Here is a 12229-nt window from a genome sequence, read left to right as displayed (position 1 = left end):
TGGAATGTCATTTGTCTGTTTAGAGGGGGGACCATATGTTACCTCCGCATGGCAAATATCGACAAGCATACCAAGTGGAGCAGTCCCCTGAAGATCACGCATTTAATCAATTTTTATGTATACACTGCCAGTAGCCCTTTTCCTTTATCTATTCACGTATTATTTTGTATGTTAATCACTTTGTAATGGTGCCACTTTATCATGTTAGTCTAATATGTACAGCACTGACGGCACATGTCCACTAGAAGTAATTTATGGTGTTGTGCGTTTAAACATGTTGGACCTACATAGTACCTCTGTACAACGACCGGAGGAGATTTGAGCAGCATCATCATTTCTGTGTATTATGATACACTTGTTATTGTCATGTTTTATGTATTACAGATATACTTATATTGAAGTATATACTGAATAGTGCACGCATATAGAAGTGAACAATGGCGAGACATGGTAGTATATGATTATCTTTGTAACAACATGAATTGGTTGCAGAATAATCGAATTGGAATATGATTTTCATGAGATGCTGATTCATATGCCTATGTCAAGCACCATGTTGTAATGACAGTCTGTTGCTGATTTAACACTCTTTGACATGTTTTTTTTACCACAGACATGTTTATTCTTTTCAACATGCTCTTTACCACAGTATCTTTACCACAGCATTGTATATGCATAAGCATGTTTGTTCGTGTCAATGGGTCATCTGGAATGCTTTGTAAAATCCACAACTATTTGTACATGGTGTTGTTGAGGCGTTTACTAGGGAAATGTACCATATGATTTTTACGATCTATGCACAGGAACGAGTTAATCCGGTGTGCACATCCCCAGTTATTTTCAATGGGTTGCTACCACACAGTCATTATATACCACTACACATTGAGTACACGCAACATCTCCACAATTAACTTGCACTTTTCTTTCTTTTTCTTATTCCGCTTTTTCAACTTTTCTGTTAGCACTCATGCTTACTAACAGCTCCTGAACTTTGGAGCCTTGCAACATAATCTCCCGTATTTTTAACTATTCAAGATGTCTGCCTCGTAAGTACGGGACAGTCTCTTATTCGTTTTCACTCCCTCTTCAATCACGTGAATTGGGAGGGTCGAGAGTAGGACGTTATTTGAGAAAGCTAGCAGGTCATTACTTAGCGAACATTTTGGCATTTTCGGGAGAGCGTTCCAGATACGAACATGATCCTACGACACATCTCGAGCACAGTGAGTCTCTCACTAAAAAGGTTTTTAGTGGGCAAGGAGTGTGTGGCAGTTTTTGTTTAGTAGGATTCTTTGTTTTTTTGCACTGTTTTTTAGGTGAAGTACGGAGTCGCATATCCATGGTTGCGGTTCAACTGCTTCATTCCTTTTCACGTTTGGCATACTGCCGAGCAAGTGAGAGTAGTGGCAGGTCACTTGAGACACGAACAGTCACAACTTCATTGTTTGAGTTTTTTACGGCTTATCCGTTTTCTCACTACAGTTCAAGCGCGGTACGGTTTCAGCCGTCTGTGACACATCGCTACTTTGAGCGATTGCGGAAGTTGGAGGAAGTTCATTTTGGAGTGCTTATTCGCATTTGTCGACAGACCAGTTGGGTCTACGATAGACACGTGGAGGTTCTTGTTGTCTTAACAGCTTGCCACTATTTGAGACTCCCCCTTCCATTGGAGTGGCACACAAAGAAGACGAGGTGGGGAAGAATTCATCATTAAATGAGCTGGTGGTGTCCTAGAAGATAACAAATGCTCCTGTTCATGGCTCTTTCTTTAGTTCTGTTGTATGACAACCTTTGCTGCTGGGTCTTCAGCTTGGGTTGGAACATTCTGCCTTGCAAAGATCATAGTGACTAAATTTCAATTAAAATTATTTTACTTTTATTCAAAGTCCACAGCTTTTAGAGATTCGGTTTTCATTCATTGCATTTCATGGTCTGTGTGGGGGCCAAACATGGTTTGATCTGTAAAGGGGAGACTCATAAACTTGACCAGGGCATAAGGTTTTAGTAATGTTAAATGCAACCAAGATGACCTTCTAAGAGGGTACTTTGGTTGAACTCATAAACCAACAAGTATGCTTAGTTAACCAAGGAATTATTGGCTTGAAAGTAGCATACCCTCCTGGACCTACTGCAAGAAGTCTTGTTTTCTCACTCTTGCTGAAGAACACCAGCAAAACCTTGAAGCAAATCATACAGTGCTCTGTCATGCCTTCCTAAGAATGCTGTTGTGCTTACTGCTTTAAAAGCTGTAACAGCAATTCCATAACTCTCTGCCAGCAGCATCTATTAACTTACAGTTCATATTAAGTGGAAAGTATGTTTCAGTACTGGTCCTGGAAAATCCAATCCAGAAGTGTGCTTCTTTCTGACTACAGAAACAATCGAACAACGGGTTTGAGCTCCTGGTATGGGTATACAGTGCCATGATCCTGTGACTTATCTTTCTTTAGGAGCCTTGGAGTAATGTTTCTGGTGGGTGGGGGTGAGAGAGAGAGAAGCGTCTCCTCCACTAGCTCTGCAATGCCAATGGAAGTAAAGGCTAGGAGAAACACATAGTTGTAGTGTCATAATCACCTGAAGCTTGTTATTAGTGTTCAGCTTTGTTGCTCCTTTGACTAATACATCAACAAAGGTGATGATACAATCTATCAGTGATGACCTTGGTGGTGGGAAAGTGGGAGTCATATATATGGAGGGGATGATTCAGAGTGTGAAAAGTCATCCATGTATAGGAATAGTGACCTGTTTATTTGTTTTCTGAGGGGTGTGAACAACTCAGCTCTCTGAAGGTTGAGAAACAGGAGTGTGGAACTCTTGAATAGACATTCATGGTGTGTCATGAGATCTTGGCGGTTGTGGAACAGACAGCTTCCTGGTGGGAGATGTAGATATGTGTCTCTGAACCATCATTGGTTTTGGTGGCTGAATTAAAGGTTGAAAATGTTGCTGTAGAAGATCTTCACTCAGGTTCTTCATCAATGTCGCTTTGGTTAATACAAAAGATGCCACAAGAGCTGATGGTGAGGGCAGATAAACAAATATATCATAATTCATGCTGATTGTCTTTCGCTTCCCCTCCTGTACTTCTATTTTTTTTTTTTGGGGTTTTGTAATGTAATAGTGCTGCTGAGCTGCTTCCACACTCACGCCACCAATCCATCTTGTGTTTCTTCATGGACCCCACCTCCTTGATTTTGCAGCATGGCCTTTATTTTTTAAAGTGCTGCCTTACAACTAAGCAGTGTGGTGCTGCACCTCGCAATGTCTACTTTCCTTTTCCCAGGCTATCTTTTTCTTATCCCATGTGATTAATTTGACAAAAACTTACACAAACAAACAAATAAATACCTAGATCAGTAGATACATACAAGTGTAGGGGCTCAGTTTCACCTAGGCACATACTGGGATTGCTGAATGCCAGGCTTTCCGAATCCCAAGTTATCTTAGTCTTAATTTCATGTCATGCCTCTTCCTTCTACCACCCTACACTTATTGTATTCTTCTGTGTGTTTTTCTCTCTTGCTTTCTCGCTTTGTCTTCCCTTTTCTACCTAACCTTACCCTTGCTTCTTTCTCCCTTTTCATTATTTCTTACTCTTGCTATGGGTAGCAGACTGATAATAGAAAGTATGGGCCAGTGTAAAAAAATGCAGTTGCAATGGGGCTTGTGCCCTAAAACACCGGATAAAAACAGCAGCACTGAGGCACTGTTTCTCAGAGTTCCGTGATGTATTCTCTGTCTAGGTTTTATTGAACCACCAGCTAAAATGAAAAAAGCACTGTGATGCATTTTAACTGGATATTGCAAATCTCACTAGTAGACACCACTCAAAACTTAATTTCTCACTCATTTCAGTTTTCCCACATTTAGATCCCACTTGGTGGACTACAAATGTGCGTGGCTGTTCAAATTCTACTCCTAATACACTAACAGCGATACATGAAAATAAGCAACATCACATTTCAGTACAAATTCACAGTGAGGATGGATGTGTACTTGTTCTAGTGACTAGAAGTTAATTGGTTCTCAAGTCACCTGTGTGTCAAGTACAAGAGGAAGGGAGCTTGGCATCATGGTGGTGTCCTTTGTGATCTCTATGTTGGAGATGTGTATGCACGCAAATAAGTTTACACAGCTAATTATGGAAGAAGAGTGCTTATGTACAATGTTCACCTTCGAACCCCTCACATTCATCAAGCAGATGCACAAAACGTGTTACACAAGTAGGACAAAAACGCATTAGTGCCTATTGGACCCAAAACCGAATTAAAGAAGGATATTTGCATGAAAACTAGTTTCTCAACAATCAAACGTGAGAAAAAACTGTACAAAAACTGAAGCGAAAACAGCAGAGACACCACCATTTATGACCAAGAAAATTAAAATCTCCGCTAACAGTCTGGAGAGATTCAAGCAACAGAGCAAAACGACTAAAACATCAATAAAGAACGAGCATGAACGAACAAAGTTGTTCTAACTGCAGACTGGCATTGGGGCATGGCGCAGGAAGAAAAATGGCGGTGAAATAAACTACAGGTTTCACTGCTTCTGAAGGAAAAGCAGTGAATACCTAGAAAGAGACAGTGAAAGTGTAAAAACTATTTCAGAAGTCTCCATCTTCTATTGAACTACTCATGTCTAGCAAGTTTGACCAGATCCCTGATCTTAAACGTGTCTCGCTATATGTGAAGCAATTTCGGTCACAAGAGTGATCATATGAATAGAAATTTCTCTGACGTTGTGCCTTAAAATCGAGATAAAGGCTATATCTTTGCAGATTATCAATGTAGTGCTTGCAGTAACTCCAGAATGGTGGTGTAAGAATCCTACTGAACCCCCACAATCTATGACTGTTTCCAGAAGTCTGCATCCTCTTCATTGTTGGCTCCTTGTGTCCCCGAGTCTATTATAAATCTCTGCCGGGTTCATCGAGCTAACTTTTACCATGGACCACTGAAGGACTACAAACTCAGCTAGCTCGCTATCCTTGTAAAGGTGTCTTCTCCGAGTCTCCTCCCGCCACCACCCCTTGGCTACAACCACTGGCATCCAAATTGCACTTCTCTGGAACTCTCTGCCTAAGAACTTCTGTGAGGCATTCTCATTTAAAATTTCACTGGGCATTTAAGATATGGCCTTTTAACCAGTGGTATGCAGGTCAAAGTGTATTAAATTCACCGCTAGCAGCAATAAAACAGCTTTGGGCTGTTTTCATGTTATAAGATAACTAACATAACATAATGGACATTAAAAACATTTGTCAAAAACGTATTTAAAGGAGCAGGCCTAGCTACTGCTTCTCCAATGTGCTAGTGCATTCAAAGAGTACATTTACAGAACACAAATAACCAAGTTACCAAAATTGTGTTGGCAGTAAATTGAACGTGCCAGAGCGGAAGCATGGTAGCATAAAAATACAATTTAAAAGAGGCCATCCCTTACCTTTGTTTAATTATTACATTAGAAACTGGGACGCATCTTAGTCCGGATCCTATTACCATCAAGGCAGAGGTAAGCAACATTATAACCCGTAGTCCTAGGAGAGAAGCAATACATGACATATTATTTATGGAGAAAAAGAGCAAGTAAACTAAACAAGACCATTACTTTTTTCATTAAAATGAGTAAACAAGTAATCCAAGGAAAAGGTTAAAGAGCACCAAAATAAAATGTTATAGGCTTCCTGTTTCTTTAATGACCTAACAATGGGTCAAATGTGAAACATTCTCGAACTACAAGTCATATTCATTTGGAAAAGTATTTTAAAAAGTGGTAACAACTGATATTAAGCAAGCAAGATCACACATGCAATGTTACGCTATATTATGGCTTAAATCCTGTACTTCTACTCAATTTAACATGTGTGTTTTATATATGTATAAACACCTCAATGCTCATTTACTCCAGCCTACTCCATAGAAAAAAACTTTAAATTCAACAGCTCAAGTTCCAGCAACATGACCCTAAGGCCCCACTTTTGTCTCAAACTCTGAATCTTAGCACTATAGTGTAGTATGTGTATCATGTTGTAGTTGTATTCTCTTTTATTACTGGGTATGCTTTCCTCCATTAATCATTTTGTTGTGGAATTCGCCTGTGTCATGTATGGGGATTCTAGAGTGTGATCATATAAAGAGTCACTTGATATGCTGCTGTGCAGGGAAGCGGTTGTGGGTCCTTGACCAGAATAAATCTTTCCTTTAAGAAGATATCCATGTGTGCCAAGATCCTTTTTTTCTACATTGGATGCTACATTTACATGGCGACAAGCGATTGTGGAGGTATTGGGATCAAACAACAGGCTACAAGCTACATTTCAAGCAGACGCGAGAAAACGCAGCAGACCGTGATTAAATCAGTAGTGAATCTGAAGCTTTAACTTCTATGTTTGTGACTCTTCAACTTCTGTATCGTGTATGCTTGACATGTGAGATTCTTTGTATTCATATTTGCGGGATACGGCTTTGCTTGATTGGCAGTTGAAGTTGAATTTGAGTAATGCACTTACTGTTAAAGAGTGCAAGAATGACTGTACTCCACTTAAGCACTGTTCCAGAATGCGAGCGATATTTTAATTGAGGCACTTCCCAACGGAGCCGAGTTGTCTTCTTTACTCTTATTGCGTGTATGCATGCTTATGACGTGGTGCCAGGTAATTAAAGTTATATTTCCTTTCGAAGGCACATTTTGACCGTCCATCTTGGAAAACTGGGTTACTTTCCTTGATTGAATTGTGTTTTATGACATTTCTGGGCCATATCATTAGCGTTTTCTGTTACGCCTGTTTATACTCTGCGATAGGCACACATATTTATAACGACAATCATTTTTTTGTGGAATTTGCCAATGTCATGTATGGGGATTCTAGAGTGTGATCATATAAGCAGAGACTTGATGTGCTGCTGTGCAGGAAAGCGGTGGTGGGTCCTTTACCAGAAGAAATCTTTCCTTTAAGAAGATATCCATGTGTGCCAAGATCAAACACCTAGTTGTTCATTAGAATTCTGTGTTGAACCTGAAGTAGAACACTGAGAAACCAACTGATTTAATTTTGCTTTTGGAAGACGTTCAGTTTTTCTCACAGAGCTGAAGATGTTATTTGCGCATTTACAGACAATGTGTCCATGTTTTAGCTTCTTAAACAATTACCAACTGTTCCATGAGATAATAATGAAAGACATAAATCACAGCAGATGATTACAAATTTTCACCAGGAGAAATTCACCTCAGAATTCACAATTCCTAAAATCAGTATAGCACCACCAACAGATGACCTAAAATCTGTTATCTCACTTTCTTTATGCTTCTTTCTGTGATCCTCAAAATCAGGCATTCACAACAATGTATTTCAATAGGATAAAAATGGCGAAGCTTCTAACCAAAATATGCAATAGGCATTCTTCTTGTAATCTTCCACCTACAAAAAAACACACCATCTACCATACGATTTTGTGAATTTCACCCCAAATTGTAAGGGTCTGGTTTACAAAAGCATTATTATCCAAGGGAGAGAGCTCTCCCAGGTAGTCAAGGACCAAGGTGGAGTAGGCCTCTTAGTTACGCATCAGGCTTTCTGACTCCTCCCCAGACTTTCACTACATCGTAGAGAAGAGAGTTCTGGGTTTGTACAAAATAGAAAAGATATGCGATTAAACTGAAAGATGGCCATGATTTTTAAGAATCCTAAGCGGGAACAGAGAGACAGTCACACACATTTCGTTTTCATTTACCCTCATATGCAAACATTGAACCCATACACTGATACTCATACTACTGCAACTAGATTGGAACAGGAGCAGATCGTTGGGATCTGGACTAGCTTTATTAACTGAGCACAAGTGAGCACCAATCACAAACTGGCATATACAGCCTCATGGGCAAAATAACAATGAAGAACTGAGATTTTAGGCTGGACGTTCTGCTGCTTGCACTCCAAAAGCACTAGACTTGTGGAAGTAATGTATCATTTATCAAAGAGTTTAACAAAATATGGGGTGTGGATAGTAAGAAAGGCGCACAAGACCAGGCAGGCCCACAACAGAGGCAGTAGAGCAAAAGTAAGAACGTCCCCAGCGCACTTAAAAAGGGGGTGAGGGTAAAGAATGACTTTGTCCTATGCATGAACGTGATTCAAGGCCGACTTTGGAAGAGACACAGTTCCATGAATGTCCCTCAGAAAGATTCCTTTTTCTGGAGAATCTTTCATATTGCAATAAAGTGTACATGTCCAACAGCATTCTCAGAAAGAAGTGGTGAAAATAATCCTTCAGGAAGTTTCAACACCAAAAAGCAAACTAAGTGACGGTCTTACACACAGCAAAAAAGAGAATCATGCTTGGTGTTCGAATGGTACAAACCATACATGAAAGAGAAGTTGATGAATTAAAAGTATCAGCAAAAGAAAGGATGTGAATTGAAGTATAAGGCCTGGTACCCAATAAACATACCAGTGTACCTCCCAACCAACTATTATACTGGCTTCAAAGATAACAGAGATTGCTGGGAATGGAAAAATATCACATGAAGAGAAGTGGGGGAGAGAGAGAGACTTTACGACTCCATGGGCACCATTAATTCCGAGCAAACAGGGGATATGGTTGGAGGAAGAGGTGGCTAAAACAGGACTCCTACAATTTTGAAAACCACTCCTGGTGGGGCATGGAGGTTTCATTATAGGTTTTGGTGGACAGGGAATGGAAATAGGAGTGTCTGAGTGATACACAGAGAGACATAAAACATGAGATTTGATCAGAGGCGGGAAGAAAGCTATATGTTTGAAACCTACAGCGGGAATTCTCACATTTGATGTAGGTTACAAATTCAACAAATATTATATAAACATAAAAATACCCGTGTGGTGATTGGGTGGCCCAGGCTGCAAGCATACTATGAGAATAATGCGTTGTACTACTTGCAACAAAGTCATATAAATAAATCAAAGCCACATTAATACATGGCACATTTTCCTTCATTGCGCTGGGTGCATCTTTTTAAAGGTGCGCCTAGCGCAATGAGTAAAAATGCGCCATATTATGATGAATGTGCTGGCGTCAGGGCAGCTGCGAACTCGCATATGAAAAACAGAGCAGCTGCTTTGAAGGCGCTCTGTGTTTTCACAGTGCAGCCAGTAACCCGCCTACACTTTGAAGGGGGATTAGAGATCCCTATGCAGGTGGGTGCAGTCACTGACTGCACCCACCTTAAAGGGGATGTCTGAGGGGGAGCTTAGGACCCCCCCTTTCTTGCCTCCAGAGGGCTGCTCTCAGGGGGCACACGGACAGTGTGCCACCTTTTAGGTGTTTCATTATCAGTGCGCCTCCTGAGAGTTTCTTTGCCTCTGCGCCCATGTCTGTAATTCTGTGAGGGTGCAGAGGCAAAGGATTGCCCCATTTGCATGGAGAACGCCCCAATGCAAATGAGAAACGCCCTCTGACACTAGCCCTGGCGCTTTCAGTGCACCAGCGCTATCGGCATTACAGAAGGGGCCGCACAAGCGTCTGCGGCCCCTTCTGCAATACCAAAGTGCCCCCGGGCGAACAAAGCAGGCGCAAACGCCCGCTGTGACCCCAAGGCACTTTGTGTAATACGGCCCCCAATATCCATTATGGTACAAATCTGAGAGATGAAGAATTTTTAAATGGCTGAATCTACATGTCAATCTGCATAAAACATTGAGTTGGGGTCAACAATAGTAAGCAAAAACTGATGAACATGAAAACTGAGAAATGGGGGAAAATCTGGCATGACTAGGAGCACTGTATTAAATGTCTCCAAGATTAACTTCCATATATCTTCACGTCATTTAACATAACGTCAATCAAAATGGGCAAAGATCTTCACTCTCCAGTAAAGATACCAACATACCGAACCTGCCCCAGATGAACTCTGCCAAAACACCTTCAGGATGTTCTTAAGAACTGTCGGCTCTGCAAAATTATACAGCAATGGTGAAACTACTGCCCGAAATTAGAGAGCTGGAATTAAAAGTTAGAAGAAAGCAGGAAGTCCCATCAAAAGTTCACCAGGTGACCTAATTGGCAGCAATAAGAAAAACATAGAACTACAAAAGTAAAATATCCGTAGTTAACGGTTGCCTAAACTTGGTGTCAACTTACTGGGAACAACTGGTGTACGGAGTTTATGAACTCACATTTTAATATATGTATGTATCTATCTTTATATATATTTTTTTTACTGTCTTCCTGGTAAATTTGAAGACATATTTTTAACAAATCCCAAACAGACGGCATACATGTTTTTTAGACTGTTGCCTTTTGGCTTTGTTCACTTACATTTAGCTTTTCATGTTTTTATGCACACGTTTTTTGTGGGGTAAGCTTCGAGCCCATATCACTCAAAAAAAAAAAAACATTGGCTAAAATCAAAAACATTCTTTTTGTCTCAAAAAGCACACAATGCCATAATAGTCCCTGGCACTGAAGGGAACTACTTTATGTGTGGTTGTGCTCCTGATGAAATGGCAAAATGTCATCACTCATAGTGAAGTTAGCTGACCCACAGCCCCATGCTGTATGCAGTATTAGGCAGGAGAAAAATGTGAACGACACAATAACAGACCAATGGATAAAAAGGGCTAGCTGAAAGTCACAAGAAATATATTGTACATAAAATATCAGAAAAATCAAAAGGTCGTGGCTAACACCAGACCTAAAAAGGAGCCAATCCGTGTTAGATTTTTGTCTAGTGACCAATGGGCTCGGCAGGAAATTTAGCAGAATGAGGAAGAACCTACATACCTATTGTCACATCTTTGCTCACTTGAGGGTCGATCCTGCAGCAAGTGGGAATAGGAAAATGAAGAAAAGGAAGAGGAAAAAGAAGGTGCCCTCAGGCAGGCAACTTACGCCGGGGAAAAGAGGTTGCACAGAATGTTACGTCCAAGAGCGCGAAACACACTTCACGTTGAAGCTGTGCAGGACGTCCTCAACAAACACAGACAGCACTTTCACAATAAAGGAGGATGAGTAAACAAAAACACAGTAGTGTCCCTGTGAAACATTGTGAACGGCAATGAAAAATGCCAGGACAATATTATAGCTACTAAGGCCATCTTCTACGAAAGATAATTAAGGTTGCAAGATGCAGTTAGCTTGAATGAATTCGGCATTGCTATATCTAAATAAGGGTCAGGGTAGGCTGTGAGATGGCCTTCTAGGCGGCACAAGTGCATAGGACCGGGCAAATAGCTCATGAGAGCATCTTTAGCGATGGAGGACTCATCAGGTCTGTTCCATTTGTCACCTATAGCCACAGTGTAGTTTTTACAGGTACATATCTGAACCTGTCTGAGACCTGTGGTGTGAAAACAACATCTCATCAACGACAAGAGTAAAAGCAGATTCACTTCTTCCCAATGGCAGAGCCTTAGGCATCTGCTGCGGTACTGGATGCTAGTGGTACTGCAAAGATGGCCCTCAGAATTTGAATGTGACCATGCACTGCTTGATAAATCATATGCAGTGGGAAAGGAGATCAATGACATAATATTGGGCCTCCATCTCCAGGTCCGAGAACTTAAACTACACGATAATTTCCACATGGCACTAACAGTGGTAGTAGTCCTGGTTGCCTCATCAATGAGATTATAGGACTTTAGCAGTGTGTACCCCACAGCTTCTTTGCCAAGTTACAGCATACACCAATCCTGCTGATGGGCATAGTCCTATTGCAAAGAAGTACAGCGGTCAAACACTTACCTGTGGGTTGAACCATAGCAAGCAATGATGGCATTGGCATTGACCAACCACAGAGAAAGATATCCATAATAGTATATTTTCTTTCTATGCACCTCCAGCTATTACTTCTTTGTCCTTGTCGGAGGACATAGCTTTATCAGTCCAGGGAGCTACCAGAAATTGAATTGAGAAGGAATTGAGACAGGGCACCCCTGCAAGTCAAGGTATTTGCAGTGCAGCATAAGGCTTCAAATATCCTGAGCCTGCTTGAGAAGATGGGGTGGTCTTGGTTATTCTTGGTGGGTGTGCCAGGGCTTCCACCCAAGTGTAAAGGCCCTAAATCTCTGGTGTGAAGAATGGACAGCGCTTCTAAAGCATTGGCCTGGACTATATAAGGGCTAGTTCCATGCAGTTCCTATGGAAGAGGAAGATGTTTTGGGATTTGGGGCAGAAGAGAAGCGTGGGTCTCTCTGGCATTCAACTTTGCACTCAGAAAGGAACTGGGATAAAGTTTTGAAGACAGCATGGAGACA

At 41.0% G+C, this 12229-nt stretch overlaps 1 protein-coding gene across 1 annotated transcript in view; it reads right to left on the bottom strand.

Moving 5' to 3' along the window:
* Positions 1 to 12229, bottom strand: part of SLC49A4 (solute carrier family 49 member 4) — a 285208-nt gene that overhangs the window by 159162 nt on the left and 113817 nt on the right. The window contains exon 2 of the mRNA XM_085647320.1: positions 5443 to 5536. Within this exon, the coding sequence (XP_085503446.1) occupies positions 5443 to 5536 (94 nt within the window). The remainder of the gene's footprint in view (positions 1 to 5442; positions 5537 to 12229) is intronic.

Source organism: Triturus cristatus, chromosome 3_2, assembly GCF_964204655.1.
Source record: "Triturus cristatus chromosome 3_2, aTriCri1.1, whole genome shotgun sequence".
NCBI lineage: Eukaryota > Metazoa > Chordata > Amphibia > Caudata > Salamandridae > Triturus > Triturus cristatus.
Note: the sequence above shows the minus strand (reverse complement) of the source record. Positions and strands in the feature narration are given on the sequence as shown.